The sequence below is a fragment of the Hemitrygon akajei genome, chromosome 3 (assembly GCF_048418815.1).
Source record: "Hemitrygon akajei chromosome 3, sHemAka1.3, whole genome shotgun sequence".
Taxonomy (NCBI): domain Eukaryota; kingdom Metazoa; phylum Chordata; class Chondrichthyes; order Myliobatiformes; family Dasyatidae; genus Hemitrygon; species Hemitrygon akajei.
In genome coordinates this window covers 104874921-104892670 of record NC_133126.1, presented here as the reverse complement: position 1 = coordinate 104892670, position 17750 = coordinate 104874921, and the positions used below count along the sequence as shown (strand labels likewise).

General features: G+C 42.2%; 1 protein-coding gene across 2 annotated transcripts in view; it reads left to right on the top strand.

Annotated features, from left to right (window-relative positions):
* LOC140725279 (solute carrier organic anion transporter family member 2A1-like) overlaps nt 1-17750 on the top strand; it is a 282196-nt gene that overhangs the window by 185445 nt on the left and 79001 nt on the right. For both annotated transcript variants that reach the window (XM_073040547.1, XM_073040546.1), the window contains 2 exons: nt 2590-2791; nt 10761-10920. In XM_073040547.1, the coding sequence (XP_072896648.1) occupies nt 2590-2791; nt 10761-10920 (362 nt within the window). The remainder of the gene's footprint in view (nt 1-2589; nt 2792-10760; nt 10921-17750) is intronic.

Below are 17750 nucleotides of genomic sequence, written 5' to 3'. Positions count from 1 at the left end.
TTGTTTTTTTTCTCTCTTTCTGCCCATCACTCTGCCTGTTCTCCATCTCCTTCCGGTGCTCCCCCCACCTTTCTTTCTCCCGAGGCCTCCCGTCCCATGGTCCTTTCCCTTCTCCAGCTCTGTATCACTTTCGCCAATCACCTTTCCAACTCTTAGCTTCATCCCACCCCCTCCGGTCTTCTCCTATCATTTCGCATTTCCCCCTCCCCCCACTACTTTCAAATCTCTTAGTATCTTTCCTTTCATTTAGTCCTGACGCAGGGTCTCGGCCTGAAATGTTGACAGTGCTTCTCCTTATAGTTGCTGCCTGGCCTGCTGTGTTCCACCAGCATTTTGTGTGTATTGTTTGAATTTCCAGCATCTGCAGATTTCCTCATGTTTGCTGAGTTCACTCAACCTGTTTTCATAAGTCATGCTCCCCAATCTAGGCAACATCCTTGTAAATCTCCTCTGCACCATTTCTATGGCTTCCACATCCTTCCTGAAGTGAGGCACCCAGAACTGAGCACAGTACTCCAAGTGGGGTCTGACCAGGGTCCTATATAGCTGCAACATTACCTCTCGGCTCCTAAATTCAATTCCATGATTAATGAAGGTCAATACACCGTATGACTTCTTAACCACAGAATCAACCTGCACAGCTGCTTTGAGTGTCCTATGGACTCGGACCCCTAGATCCATCTGATCCTCCACACTGCCAAGAGTCTTACCAATAATACTATATTCTGCCATCATATTTGACCTACCAAAATGAACCACTTCACACTTATCTGGGTTGAACTCCATCTGCCACTTCTCAGTCCAGTTTTGCATCCTATCAATGCCCCACCGCAACCTCTGACAGCCCTCCACACTGTCCACAACACCCCCAACCTTTGTGTCATCAGCAAACTTACTAACCTATCCCTCCACTTCCTCATCCAGGTCATTTATAAAAATCACGAAGTAAGGGTCCCAGAACAAATCCCTGAGGCACACCACTGGAGACCTACCTCTATGCAGAATATGACCCGTCTACAACTACCCTTTGCCTTCTGTGGTCAAGCCAGTTCTGGATCCACGAAGCAATGTCCCCTTGGATCCCATGCCTCCTTACTTCCTCAATAAGCCTTGCTGAAATTCCATATACACTACATCTACTGCTCTTCCTTCATCAATGTGTTTAGTCACATCCTCAAAAAAATTCAATCAGGCTCATAAAGCACTACCTGCCCTTTACAAAGCCATGCTGACTACTCCTAATCACATTATACCTCTCCAAATGTTCATAAATCCTGCCTCTCAGGATCTTTTCCATCTATTTACCAACCACTAAGGTAAGACTGGTGGCGCAGTGACATCAACTTTGGACTCCGGAACAGAGGTTCCAAGGATGAAATTCAGCCAGGCCGTTCCTGAATACGCTTTCCATCCGTGCCGGGTTGAGTGTTGAGCTTGCAATTTGATCTTGTAAAATTAAAAAAATACTGCGAAATGTCTGTGTGAGGAATGATGCGCCACACAGCCTTTTGTTCCACGCCTTGTAAGGCATGAAAATGCCCAAAGCTGGCCTCTCAGGCCTGAGTCGACATCATCAACACCATGGTAAGACTCACTGGTCTATAATTTCCTGGGCTAACTCTACTCCCTTTCTTGATTAAAGGAACAACATCAGCAACCCTCCAATCCTCTGGAACCTGTCCCATCTACATTGTTGATGCAAAAGTCATCGCCAGACTTTAGTTCTAGACTCCTCTGCCTGGGAAAATAACTATCTACCTGATCTTTCTCATTAAAAGTTTATAAACTTTCAGATTGTCTTCCGAAGCCTTCTAGCTGCAGTTAGAATAAACCAAACTTGTCCAATCTCTCCTCATAACTACAGCGCACCAGTTCAAGCAGCTTCCTGCTGAATCTGTTCTGCACTCGATTACTATCACATCCTTCTTATAGTATGATTACCATCTGGCTAATCAATGTTTTGTACAGCTGTATCATAAAGTCCCAGCTCTTATAGTTAAACACCTTTGAAGACAGACATTTCAATACCTTTTTCACTACCCATTTTTAAGGAAGCTTTAGCGCCAAGGTTTTGCTGTACTTTAATGTGTCTAATGTGCCTATTGTTTTCTTTATATGTTCTACCAGATTTTGCTATCTCAAAGTGTATTATCTCATACTGGATTAAATTCCATCTGAGACTGATCTTCCTAGCTTTCCATCTGATTTGTGTGCAACTATGTTCTTACTCTTCTCTCCTATATATACTCTACCAATTTTCATGTCATCTTCAAGCTCACTAATCATTCTCCATCATGTCATTTATGTATGAGAAACAACAAAAGGTCCCAGCATCAATCCCTGTTGTACGTGAGTTGTTGCAGACTTACAGTAAAAAAAAAACACCCATCTACCATTACCCTCTGCCTCCTATCTCCCAACCAAGATTGGCTACAATTTGCTATCATGCTTCAGATCCCTTGTGGCTTAATCTTTGCAGTAGCCTACCATGTGCAACCTTGTGAAATCTATGTAAGTCAACTTGTGAATACTGCCTGGTTGATGGGCTGTGGCTGTATAGACTGATGGCTCTTTCTTTCATACCCATAGGGTCTATTACCCTGCCAGCTGTTGCGATTGGGATGCTGTTGGGTGGAGTCTATATGAAGCATTCTAAATTACCCTTGGTGAAGATCCCCTGGTACTCTGGATGTGTCCTGATTATTAGCATTGTTTTGACTGTTCCTCTGTTTTTCTTGGGATGTTCAACTCAGAAGATTGCTGGAATCAACTACAACAACAATGCAAACAGGTAATTCTGTATTTGGAAATGGAACAGACAGGAGAGGAGCAGAACTTCGACACAGTTACAAGATGCTGGTTTTATTTTGCACCAATATGCGGTTCAAGCTCAGATAAGTCCCTGTGCAGTATCCAATAATAACCCTATACACATCTGTCAAACTGTCCTTCCAAAAACTTAGAGCCAGAAAAGCCTGCCCCTCACTGGTTCATAGCACACAGGACAGCAAGAAGAAAGAGGATTTAAACTAGTTTAGAAGAAGGATGGGAACCAGGCCAGCATATCATTAAGTGGAATGACTGAGAGGAAGGTAACAGGTTGTGACCAGAAAATCTGCAAGCTGAAGCAGGATCAAGGTAATAGACAACACGGGATGGATGGGTTAACATGGAACAGTACAGCACAGGAACAGGTCTTTCAGCCCATGATATTGTGCTGAACACACATAGTAAAATTAATCCCTTCTGACTATAAAATGTTCATCTCCTTTCATTTCCTGCATATACATGTACTTAGGAGCCTCTTAAATGCCTCAAGCATATTTGCCTTCACTACCAACACAAACCACACATTCTAGACACCCACCATTCTGTGTAAAAAAAGGAAATAAACTTGCCCCACTCACTTCCTTTCAATGAGTGTCCCCCCCACCCCCTGCTCCTATCATAAATGCGTGCAATTGTACGATTGGACATTTTGACCCTAGAAAAAGATATTGGCTGTCTATCTGTGGCTCTCATAATTTTATAAACTTTGACCCACAGCCTCTCCCATCCCAAAGAAAGCAATCTAAGTTTGTCCAACCTTTCCTTATGGGACATGCCCGCAAATCCAAGCAGCATCCTAGTAAACATCTTCCACACTCTCTCCAAAGCCTCCACATCTTTTCTGTAATAGGGTAACCAGAATTGAATGCAATAATGCCAAAATAGAGCTTAATAAAGCTGCAACGTAACATCTGATTCTTGAATTCAGTTCCTCAACCAATGAAGATAAGCATGTATTTTGCTTTCTTTACCACCCTATAAAACTGTGTGATCGCTTTCAGCAACCTATGAACTTGGCCACAAAGGTCTCTCAGCTATTAACGGTATACTGTCACTTTCCATTTCATCTCCAAAGTGCAAAACTCACATTTCACTTGATTAAACTTCATCTGCTATTTCTCCACGCGTATCTGCAACTGATCTATATCCCTCTGTATCCTTTGGCAAACTTCTACACTTCACCACCAATCACTGGGTCATCTACAAACTTAATAACACACACATCCTTGTGCGGTTTCATCCAAATCATTTAACTATATCACAAGAGGAGAAGTTCAAGTATGGGTCCTTGTGAAAACCACTAGTCATAGAAATCGTGCAGGAATAAGTTCTGTCAACTACTTCTTTCTGTCTGCTTTGAGCAACCCAGTTCTGAATTTAAACAGCCTAGTCATCATATGTCCCATGCATCTTGATCTTTTGGATGAGACTATCATAAGAAACCTTGTTGAATGCCTTACTAATATCCAGGTAGGTATGGACTTCTCTACCTTTATTGATCACCTTCATGATCTCCTGGAAAAATTCAAATCAAGTTAGTAAGAGAAAACCTATCTCTTACAAATCTAAACTGACTGTTCCTAATTAGCTGTGCTTTTCCAAATGCTAATTCCTATTTTGCCAAAATCTCTCCTCTAGCTTCCCTACCACTGATGTGAGACCCACTGCTAACCATTTATTTATTTATTTATTCATTCATTCATTCATTCACTTATTATTTTCTTATTTAGAGATACAGTGCACGGGCCCTTAAAGTCCACCACCTAGCAATCCACATATTTAACCCTACCCTAGACAATTTGCCATGATCAATTAACCTACTCACTGGTACATCTGGACTGTAGAAAGGACCTGGAGTACCCAGAGGAAACCCATGCGGTCACAGGAAGGATGTACAAACTTTTTACAGCCAGGCATCAGAATTGAACTCAGAACTCTGATGCCTCAAGCTGTATAGCTCATGATAACTGCTATTCTACAATGGTGCACAGAGTGATTCCTATTTCCCTTCTTGAACAACAGAACAATATTATCTACTTACCAGCGCTCTGGTGCCTCATCCGTGGCTAGGGAGTTACAAAAGATCTTGGTCAAGGCTCAGAAAAGTCATCTCTTGCATCTCTCAATGACAATCAATCAGCCCTGAGGACTTACTCAACTTAATATTTATCAAGAGACCTAACTCTAACTCTATCTTAGCATATGTATGCTCCACACTGATCTCAGTATTCAGCATGTCCTGCTCCATGGTAAATAACAGCATTATATACTCATTTAGGACCTCACAAATATCATCTAACTCAAGAAGCACATGTTTACTTTGTTTATCCGTAAATGGTTCTACTCTATCCCCAGTTATCCACTTGCTCTTTATGGGATTCACTTAAACCTTCTGGCTGAGGACTTTTTATGCCTCTCCTGGCTCCCCTAATTCCAGCAGTCAGTCTTGCCATTACTGCAGCCCAAAATAGATTAGGCCATTGTTGCTTTGATCCTCATTACCAAAATGTTCGTGTTTGGGTGGATGCTGTGTGATGTGTTTCCTGTTATAAATCAGTACCACGAAATAACAAACAGTACACAATATGCAATTAAACAATTGAGCTTTATAATTCTTAATTTGACTAGAGGGTTAGTAAAGAAACAAAACAGAAAAGGGGCTCATTCTCATGAAACAGACTATTGTGCAATGTCGGAGCTCACTGTTCACTGTTAATTTGTTCTCCGTCGATTTCCCCCTGAGTGTTGACTCTCAACCCCATTCTAAGTCCACTCCATCCTGTAAACTATGACTTCCCTGTTCTGGCATCTTCTCTGTCCATCTTCTGCTGAACAAAAGACCGCAAAACCTTTGCTTGGGCACACAAGAAAGAAAAACATCTCCCCTCATTGGCTAGCAGACATTCCAAAGCCCCCGTTATCTCTAGTCATAACCCAAACACTGCACAACAGAAAAACCATTATATTAGCAGGTTGTATTTCCCAAGTTGTTACAGCGAAAAGCTGAATGTAAATTTGGTAGAATTCACCTTGCATTTGAGAAGGAGAAGCTAAAACCAGATGTATCAGTATTACAGTGGAGCAAAGGGAATTACAGAGGCATATGAGAGGAGCTGGCTAAATTTGAATGGAAGGGGAAACTAACAGGGATGACTGCAGAACAGCAATGACTGGTGTTTCTGGGAAAATTCAGAAGGTGCAGGAAACATACATCCGAAAGATGAAGAGATAATCTAAAGGGAGGATGGGGCAACCATGGTTGACAAAGAAAGTCAAAGACAGTATATTGCAAAAATTTGTGGGAAGGCACAAGATTGGGAAGCTTTAAAAACTAGCAGAAGGCAATTAAAAAGCCATAAGGGGAGAAAAGATGAAGTATAAAGGAAAGTGAGCCAATAATATAAAAGAGGATCCAAAAAGTTTCTTTGAGATATACAATATAAAGAGTAAAAGAGAGACGAGAGTGGATATTGGACTGCTGGAAAATGACTGCAGAGGTAGTAATGGGGGACAAAAAATGGCAGATGATCTTAATAAGTACATATTTTGCATCGGCCTTCACTATGGAAGACAGTAGCAGAACCTAAGAAATGCATGTGTGTCAGGAGACAGAAGTGAGTGTCCTTGCTATTATTAAGGAGAAGGTGCTTGGGCAGCTGAAAATTCTGAGGATAGATAAGTCACCCAGAGCAAATGTTAACATGCCAGGGTTCTGAAAGAGGCAGCTGAAAAGTTTGAGGAGGCAATAGTAATGGTCTTTCAAGAATAACTAGATTCTGGAATGGTTCCTGAGGACTGGGAAATTGCAAATGTCATTCCACTCTTTAAGAAGGTAGGCAGGCAGAAGATAGGAAATTATAGGCCAGTTAAACAGACTTAAATGATTGAAGAGATGTTGGAGTCTATTATTAAGGATGAAGTTTAGGGATGTTTGAAGGCGCATGATTAAATAGACCAAAGTCAACTTAATTTTCTAACAGGGAAATCTTGCCTGACAAATCTGTTGGAATTCTTTGAGGAAATAAGAGGCAGGACAGCAAATGAGAGTCAGTAAATGTTTATTTGGATTTTAAGAAGGCCTTTGACAAGTTGCCATACATGAGGCTGCTTAATAAGGTAAGACCCTATGGCATTACAGGAAAAATACTAGCATATGTAAAAGGTTGGTTGACTAGCAGAAGGCAAAGAGTAGGAATAAAGGTGGCCTTTTCTGGCTGACTATCGGTGAGTAGTGGTGTGCCACAAGGATCCGTGTTGTCTGTAATACCATAGGCCTTTATCTTGTTAAGTCCCTCCTGGTGCCCCATCACAAGGGCATTAAAGCTCTCCACTTCTTTTTAGATAACAGACCCAAACTGTTCCCTTCTACCACTACTCTCCTCTGTCTGGCAGAACTGGTCCTCACCCTCAAAAATTTCTCCTTCAGCTCCTCCCACTTCCTCCATTGGACACTCACATGGGTCCCAGCTATGCCTGCCTTTTTTTTGGCAGCTACGTAGAACAGTGCATGCTCCAAGCCTACACCAGTATCACTCTCCAACTTTTCCTACACTACATCAACGACTGCATTGATGCTGCTTCCTGCACCCATGCTGCTCGTCAATTTCATCAACTTTGCCTCCAACTTCCACCCTGCCCTCAAATTACCTGGTCCATTTCCAACAGCTCCCTTCCCTTTCTCGATCTCTCTGACTCTATTTCTGGAGACAGTTTATCTACTGATGTGGTTTATAAACCCACTGATTCTCACAGCTACCTGGACTATACCTCTTTCCACCCTGTCACTTTAAAGTGCCATTCCCTTCTCTCAGTTCCTCTGTCTCCCATCGCATCTGCTCTCAGGAGGAGGCTTTTCATTCCAGAACTAATGAGATGTCCTCCTTCAAAGAAATGGGTTTTCCTTCCTCCATCATCAATGCTGCCCTCAACCACATCTCTTCCATTTCTCGCACATCTGCCCTCACTCCATCCTCCCAGCACCCCACCAGTGATAGGGTACCTCTCATCTTAATGTACCATTGAAGTAGCCTTTGTGTCCAGCACATAATTCTCCATAACTTCTGCCATCTCCAATGGGATCCCACCGCCAAGCACATCTTTCTCTCCCCCCCCCCCCCCCCACCTTCTGCTTTCTACAGGGATTGCTCCTGATGCGGCTCCCTTGTCTGTAGATCCCTCCCCACTGATCCCCTTCTTGGTACTTGCCCTTGCCAGCGAAATAAGTGCCACATCTGACCCTACACCTCCTCCCTCACTCCAGTTCAAGGCCCCTACAGTCCTTCCAGGTGAGGCGTCACTCCTGCTGTATCTGGTGCTCTTAGTGTGGCCTCCTGTCTATCGGTGAGACCTGGCGTAGTTTGGGAAGTGGTCTGCCAGAAAAAGCAGGATCTGCCAGTGTCTACCCATTTCAGTTCTACTTCCCATTCCCATTCCAACATGTCGGTCCAAGACCTCTTCTACAGCCATGATGAGGCCACACTCAGGTTGGAGCAGCAACCCAGTTAGCCTCCAACCTGATGTCATGAATATTGATTTCTCAAACTTTTGGTAATTGTGTGCCCCCCCCCCTTCACCATTTCTGTTCCCATTTCTCCCTCTCACCTTATCTCCTTACCTGCTCATCACCTCCATCTGGTGCTCCTTCCCTTTCCCTTTTTCCCATGATCTTCTACCATCTCCTATCAGAATCCTCCTTCACTTGTCCTTTATCTCTTTTACTTATCAACTTCCCAGCCCTTTACTTCACTCTTCCTTTTCTCCCTGTTTCATCTATCATCTACTACCGCATACTTCTTTATCCTCCCCCCACCTTCATGCTGTAACTTCTAACCTGTTTTCCAGTCCTGATGAAGGGTCTTGGCCTGAAATGTTGACTCTTTACTGTTTTCCATCGATGCTGCCTGGCCTGGTGAGTTCCTCCAGCATTTTGTGTAGATTACGTTGGATTCCAGCATCTACAGATTTTTTTGTCTTTGTGTTGGGACTGTTTCTTTTCATGTTTTATGTCAGTAATTTGGATGAAGGAATTGATTGCTTTGTGGCCAAGTTTGCAGACGATACAAAGGTAGGTGGAGGGACAGGTAGTATTGAGGAAGCAGGGTGCCTGTAGCAGGATTAGACAGATTGGGGGAATGGGCAGCAATGGCAGATGTAGGGAAGTGTAGGGAAGCTCACAGTCATGCACTTTGGTAGAAGGAACAAAAGTGTAGGCCATTTTCTGAATAGGGTGAAAATTCAAAGGTCAGAGGTGCAAAGAGACCAGGGTGTCCTAGTGCAGGATTCCCTGAAGGTTAACTTTCAGGCTGAGTTGGTGGTAAGGAAGGCAAATGTAATGTTAGCATGTAATGTTCATTTTGAGAGGAGTAGAATGCAAAAGCGAGAATGTAATGCTAAGGCTTTATAATGCATTGGTTAGATGCACTTGGAATATTGTGAACAGTTTTGGGTCCCTTATCTAAGGTAAGATGTGTTGGTAGTGGAGATGGTCCAGATGAGATTCATGAGAATGATCCCAGGAATTAAAGTGTTAATATATGGGGAGCACTTGAAGTCTCTGGGCTCCTATATACTTGCTGTGGTTTAGAAGAATGAAGGAATGTCACTAAAACTTATCAAATATTGAAAGGCCTAGATAGAGCGGAAGTGTAGAGGATGTTTCTTATTGTCGTGGAGTCTAAGCCTCAGAATTGAGGGACATCCATTTAGAACAGAGATGAGGAAAGATGTTGGAGAATTTGTAGAATTCATTACCATGGACAGCTGTGCAGGGCTAGTTATTGATTATATTTAAAGTAGAGATTGATTGGCTCTTGATTAATCAGGGTGTCAAAGGTTATGCAGAGAAGCTGGAGAATGGGGTTGGAGAAATAATATATCTGTTATGAAGCAGACTTGACAGGCCAAATGGCCAAATTCAGCTCCCATGTTGTATGGCCATATGGAATTCCTAACCAGTACATCTTTGGACTGTGGAAGGAAACCAGAGCACCCAGATAAAACCCATACATTCCACGGGGAGAATGTACAACCTTCTTATAGGGGACGCCAGGATTGAACTCCCAAACCTGATGCTCCAAGCTGTAATATTATTGCACTACTGAAGCACCCATTGTTTGAGGCCTCCATAGGTCAGAATTGACCATGGATATTGTATTCTAGCTGTCTAGGTATGCAAGCCTGGGCTGTACGATGTGGAGAGCAAGCTGTTGCCACTGTAGTAAGCTCCCCCTCCACACAAAGGAACGGCTGAGAGCAATACAGTTTGGTACCAGCAGTATTGCAGGAGTTGCCAGTCAGCATTGAACTCAATGTAGAACTGCCTTAGGGACTGCAGCTCAGGATTTTTCCCTTGAGGTTTACGCCCAAAGCCTTGCCCACAAGGCAGCAGAGGTTTGAGATCAGAGTTTTCCTTCTTCTAGATGAGCTGCCAACCATGACTTGACGAGCCCCATCTGCCTGAAGTGACTGGTTTTAAGGTGCCAGTAACCTGCTTTTGCCCCTTCTCCTGTCAGTAGAAACGGTTCCACCAGGCTTGGTAGCTAAGCCACTTGTGAAGTTCAGGAGCTGGACTTGGTCGTCAGAGGCTACTTGAAGCCGACATCTTTAGGAGCATTTAATATGTAACGGGAGCTTGTCTCCATTCCCACCCGTGGCTATAACAAACTTAAGGAACCTGCACCCCTCTGGATAAATATTTCTACATCTAACTTCCTGGAGGAGGTCTGTGGCAAATAACTAATGATGATATAGGGTACATTGACTTGAACCTCAAGCCCAGCCCCTCTACATTTAGAGTGTGATTAGTTATTTAATGAATGTAAGTTTTAACTCAGAGTTGCAGATTTTGTCTCAATGGAATTACATTTGCTTGCAATGTTTTTTTAAAAGTTTGTTCAGCCTAACATTCATGTTTAAATTCTGGAACTTGGCAGGTCTTCTTCATTTGGCCTGAATACTGAATGTAACGCTCACTGCTTCTGTTTTGATTCAACTTATAACCCAGTGTGTGGAATTGATAATGTGGAATACATCTCACCGTGTCAAGCTGGCTGCAGGCATTTTATTTTCAACTATACCACAAGAAGGATTTTGGTAAGAGTTTGAGATTTAGAAAGGAATCTTTGTTTTCTATTCTTCCTGCATATTTCAAGAAGGTTGTAAGAGAAGATAATTCCCCAAGCTCTTGGGAATTTTCTTTAGCATAATATTATTTTGGAGATACAAGAAACTGCAGATGGTAGAATCTAGAGCTGCAAACAAGATGCTGGAGGACTTCAGCAGGTCAAGCAATATCTATGAAGGGAAATGGGAGGTCACTTATACTTTTATTCACCTACAAGATGTGTGTATTTCTTGCAAAGCCAGTAGTTATTGTCCACCCAGAATTTGTTCTCGGCAACATGATGGGAACCATGCATCTGGACTGCTTTAGTCTGATGTCAATTGATCTTGATCTAGCAATAATGAAGGAACACCAATATTTCTAAGTAGGAGATACAAGTTTCAAGATTCAAGATTGTTTATTTTCATTTGTCAGCACAGAAATGTAAAAGAGATTATTACTCCAGATCTGATTCAACATAAAAAAACAATAAAAACACAATTAACATAAATAAGATTACAGTATATGGTGGTTTCTAGTTAACTGGTCCATTGATTAATCGTGGCAGCTACTTATTTAAGACTACTCTTAAAGAACAAAAACTGATTGAGAAAATAGACGTGATTCCCTTTTGAGACAATATGCTGCTTAATTGGGACAGGTGGCTGTTACCAAAAAGTTTCTAACTAGTATCAGTCATGTAAACTTAGGTGGCTGTTAGACACTAAACTGTGCTTAGTGCAAGCAGTTTTAAATAGTATCATTTGCGAGTGTTTATGTTCAAAAAGCAGTGATTTTTGTAGTCACTGATAGTTGGCGAGAACTTAGCAATAAGACCATTTAGAATATTTTGCTTACTGTGGTTTCAAGCTTTGAGGCTTAGAAATTCCAGTAACAGCCTGAAGCGAATTGAAACAAGTTAGGAACTCTGAAGAATTTGAAAGTACTTATAATGTTTGAATGTTCCAATGTAAATGAAGATTTGGAAGAATCAGGTATTGAAAGCATCATATGAAAGCAATCCATTATCTACATTATGTGTCTGTGCTAATTTTGTTAACTTACAGTCTATCAAAAGAACTCAGCAGTGTGTTGATTGTCGATATTATCTACTGATGACAGTGAAACTTATGCAGGAGAGATTTTAAGGTAGAAAAAGCCATTTGCACTGGGACAGTTCCGCTCTCTCGATACTGGAAGTCCAGGTCTAGCACAAATAGTCATCACAAACCCGCATTTTCCTTGGTTACAGTAGACAACTTTGACTTCCTCTGTACCTTACGCCTTTGCTCCCCTTGAAGCATTTCAGAACTACCTTCTTGGCAGCTGGATCTCACTGTTGATCTCATCCGCCCAATCTGCTGACACTCACAAGCTAGGACAGGTCTGCCCTATTTCACCAGAATATGAGGCCCACTGGCAACTCCCCTGGTTTAGCCAGCTTGTTGAAGCAGTACACCAGGGTGTAGCTACTGTCGCATACAAACAGCTACTTGGTGCCACAGGTGAGAGCTGAGTGTGTGGTGGGGACCAAAGGTAAATGAGCTGCCTCAGAACGGGCATGACCGGAGGTGCTACCACTCCCAGGTCACCATATACGTGGCAGCATACACGGGATGAATCCCTCCATCGATATCTAATAGGAACTAATACACAGTTTGATAGTACTGTATAGCAGTGGTAGTGTTCTAATTTGTTCAGAATTTCATTTAAATACATAATCTGTTACTCAGTTAAATGGTAGTTTTGTTTCTTTTATACCTTTTTATCTATTTCCATAAAAGTTTGGCTAACTGGGGCAACTATTTAATTGGGCTAAAATGTACTGGTCTCAATGTGTCCCAATTAACCAGAATCCACTGTATTTAAATTGATTGCATATACATAAAGTGACATTAGGTACAAGAGTGTTTGTCATCATCATCATATCAGTGATCACTCGTAGTCGAGTATGATTCTTCTCCTGGTGGTTGATCTGGTCACTTGTCGGTCTTGAGACGACTGAAGAGGAAGATCCGTGACCCACAAGTCCTATTTCAGTGTTGGCAGGTGTAAGTTATTGAAGTGGTGGTGGATGTAGCTGGTTGGGCTTTTCCCAGTCTCTCCTTATGTTGAAGCCGCTTAGTCCCAGCAGCACAGTGGATGTATTCTTCAAGCTGTGCAGTCTCTTCGGAGATAGTCCCTCTCTGGCTTTTCCTATCCTGTGCTGATTTCTTCTATCCATTCAGGTTGATGTGGTACTCCCTCAGGTGGATCTTGATATTGTCTTTGAACTGCTTTTTATGCTCTCCAGGAGTGTGCTTTGTATCTTTGAGTTAGCCGAACAAGAGTTGTTTAGGGAGGCGGGAGTCAGGCATATGGATGATGTGTGATTCTGACAGGAAATGATAAAGTAGTGGTGGTGGGGATCTAGTGTGGGTTAATGGGTGGAGGTGTGGATCAGCCTTGTGACTTAGGAGAAGTAACTGTTTTTGAGTCTGGTGATCCGGGCATGGATGCTTTGTAGCTTCTTTCCTGAGGGGAGTGAGTAGGATGGGTAGCTGGCCTTTTTCAGAGACCTTTATCTATGTATAGTAGATATATATATATATATATATATATATCTTTATCTCTCTATATATATACCTTCATGATAGGTAGGCTGGTGCCAGTGATGCATTAGGCAATTTTAACAGCCTGTCGTGGAGTCCTCCTGTCTGCTGAATTGCAGTTTTCATACCACACAGTCATGCAGCATGTTCTCAGTTGTGCATCTGCTGAAAGCTGTGGATATTGATGTGCATTGTCTAGCTCTCCTCAGAAGGTAGAGGCATTGGTGAGCTTCTTGACTATGAAGGATGTGTTCTAGGACCATGAGAGCTTGTATGAGAGAGGCATTCCAAGGAGTTTGAAACTGCTGTACTGCCTATGTGAAAAGGGGTGTGAGTAGAGTAAGATTTCCTGAACAAAGAACAATACAGCACAGTACAGGCCATTCGGCCCACAATGTTGTGCCGACCCTTAAACCCTGCCCCCCTCCATATAGCCCTCCACCTTAAATTCCTCCATATACCTGTCTAGTAGTCTCTTAAATTTCACTAGTGTGTAGTGCACTGACTCAGGCAGTGCATTCCACGCACCAATACCCTCATCTATTTGCCTGGTCACCTCCTCAAAGAACTCTATCAGGCTTGTTAGACACAATCTGCCCTTCACAAAGCCATGCTGACTGTCCCTGATCAGATCATGATTTTCTAAATGCCCATAGATTCTATCTCTTTAAGAATCTTTTCCAACAGATTTCCCACCACAGACGTAAGGCTCACTGGTCTATAATTACCCAGACTATCCCTACTACCTTTTTTGAACAAGGGGACAAAAGTTGCCTCCCTCCAATCCTCCGGTACCATTCCCATGGAGAACGAGGACATAAAGATCCTAGCCAAAGGCTCAGCAATCTCTTCCCTCGCCTCGTGGAGCAGCCTGGGGAATATTCCGTCATGACCCGAGGACTTATCCTTCCTAATGTATTTTAACAACCCCAACACCTCCTCTCCCTTAATATCAACATGCTCCAGAACATCAACCCCACTCATATTGTCCTCACCGTCATCAAGTTCCCCCTGAATACCGAAGAGGACCTTGCTTACTTCCACAGCCTCCAGGCACATCTTCCCACCCTTATCTCTAATTGGTCCTATTTTCACTCCTGTCAACCTTTTGTTCTTCACATAATTGAAGAATGCCTTGGGGTTTTCCTTTACCCTACTCGCCAAGGCCTTCTCATGCCCCCTTCTTAAAGTTGATAACTATCTCCTTTGTCTTGTTGACATTGAGAAAGAGGTTATTTGCCTAGCACCAGGCCTCTAGCTCTTCCAGTTCCTTACTGTGGGCCATCTCATCTTTGTTGGTGATGAGCCCTACCACTAATGTGTCATTGGCATGCTTGACAATATGATTGCTCAGGAGTTTGGCCATGACAGAGTGTAGTTGGAAATCTGAAACAACACAAAAAGGCAGTATCTATGAAGAAAAATGGACAGTCACATGAAAGTTCTGGATCTTTCATCTGGACTAGGCTTCCTAGATGTTTCTGATTATGTTTCTTCAGAATGGTTGGATTTTTAAACTGCTCCATCTCAGAAGGATGTGCCCCACTAATGCCTCTCCTTCCTTTCCATCAGAATGTGTTACTTAACATTGCATTAGGTTTCTTCTTCCATTACCTGTCCTTTCTGGACATCCCCAATCCAGATGAAGAATCTAGACATGAAACATCATCATATTTCTAGATCAGGATGGATGCAACTTTGAGGAGAACATGAAGGGTATTGGGTTCTAAAGTATCAGAGCTCTGAAGTTAATCATGGTCAGAGCTGTTCTAAATTTATCCAAGGCATGTACAAATTGCCTCTTCCCATTACTGCTGGTAACTCACTGCATGAGGCAGAGAATCAAAGATGATGTAAGCTGAGTGCCTTGTTGTGGATGACAAAAATACTTACTGTCTGATGCTGAAGGAACCAGTCACCCCTTTGTCCACACTGTGAGCAAAACCCCACCCTTGTCGTGAGTACACAAAGCTCACCATTGTCCTCCTTGCCTCTGGTGTTGTGTGTCTCTTGTGTGTCTGATTAATAAATCAACTGACCTTGCATATATCTCACAAGTGCGGAACATGAACTGTCCAGCATATAGCTCCGCCTTCCAGTTTCCAAGGCAACTCACAGACTTTCTCTCTCCTTGCTGTTGAAATAGCACACAAGCTGTTCACTCCCTCTCTCTCTTTTTAAAGGAACAGTCCACTTTAGAATAATCCTTCAGATCTCATCACACCTCTCTCCTTTTAAGAAAAATTTTGATGGAACAGCAAAATTTTTGTCTTAACTATCGATTATACAACTTAAAGCAATACATGTGTAATTATCAGGTAACATAGTAAAGCATTACAAACTTAAATTTAGCATCTAGACAAAGAATCTGCTATAATGTTGTCAGTACCTTTTACTTGTTTTATTTCCATGTCATATTTTTGCAAGATCAGACTCCAGATAAGTAACCTTCTATTCTTATCCTTCATTTTACTCAGAAACACCAATGGATTGTGGTCCGTGTAAACCAGAAGTAGTTTCTGCACAGGACATATGTAGACATCAAAATGTTGCAATGCTAAAATGAGTGCTAGCAGCTCTTTTTCAACAGTGGCGTAATTTTTCCGATGCACATTAAATTTCTTTGAGAAATAAGCGACTGGATGTTCAATTTCATCATCATCCTTCTGCAACAATACTGCCCCGGCAGCTTCATCACTAGCGTCTACCGCGATTGAAAATGGTTTATTGAAATCAGGTGCCTTGAGCACAGGATGTTAACACAGAATAGTTTTCAGGCAGTCAAATGCCTCTTGACAAAGGTCAGTCCACACAAATCTTTCACTCTTCCCTAGGAATTTCGTTAGGGGGAGAGCGATGTCTGTGAAGTTCTTACAAATCTTATGGTAATACCCAACCATTCCCAAAATCCTTTGTAACTCCTTCTTGCCCATCAGAGCGGGAACCTCAGCAATAGCCTGAATCTTGGCCTGCACAGGTGCCAGTTGGCCCTGGCCTACTACATAGCCAAGATACGTGACAGTGGCATGAAAAAATTCACTTTTAGCAAGGTTTACAGTGAGATTTGCCTTGGTCAGCCTTTCAAACAGTTTCTCTTCTGCTGAGATATGCTCTTCCAGGTGTCATTCCATACAACCAAGTCATCAATATAAGCCCCTGTATTTTCTAAACCTTGAATCACTGAATTCAAGGTTTGGAACTTTGGAACGTCCCTGGAGCATTTTTCATCCCAACAGGTAAAACATTGTAATACAATCCAGATGGTGTCACAAATGCAGATATTTCATTAGCCCTTTCTGTCGGAGGAACACACTAGTAACCTTTCAACAGGTCTATCAGGAAGGTATTTAGCCTTATCCACTCTGTCAATACAGTCATTCACTCTTGGGATGGGATAAGCATTTGTCTTAGTTACTGCATTAACTTTCTTGTAATCAGTACAGAATCTCATATTCCCATCTCACTAAGGGACAATCATGCATGGTGGTGCCCAATCTGAAGTGGATGGCCTAATTATGCCACCTGTTAGCTTGTATTCAATTTCTTGTTCAACCATTTTATTTTTGTCTTGGTTCATTCTGTAAGGGTGCTGCTTAATGGGATCAACTTTATCTACAATTACATCATGCACTGCAGCCATGCACGGTCTTGGAATGTCAGAGAATAAATCTTTATACTTGGTAATTAAGCTCTTCAGTTGATTTTGTTGCTTTGACTGCAAATGTTGAATGTTTTCATCAATATGTTCCAAAACATCAGAATTTCTGAGTCTTGTGGAAACTACATGGAGTTCATTAAAATGATCTGGTATTCCAGTACCAGACACCACAATCTCCTCCGTTGTCATAACAGTACTCAGGTGCAGGTTCGGGGTCATGATAACGCTTTATCATATTTACATGGATGAGCTGTGTAGCCTTTCATTGTTGGTCAGGAGTTCTAATGAAATAATTCAAAGAATCAATTTCTTAATTATTTCATATGGTCCACTAAATCGCGCTTGAAGGGGGTTGATAAGGAGGGTGAACAGCTTCATCTTTATCTGAGAGTGCTGTAAATTCTCTTCACAAGGTCACAAGCCTTGTTAAGTCTGTCTCTGAATTCCAAAACATAACTAAGCACATTCATACTCACATTCTGATCTGACCATTGCTCTCTGAGTAGGGTCAAAGGTGCTTAGCTCTCAGCTCTTTAACTATCCCCTCAAATGTTTTCGAAGTAAAGTTACT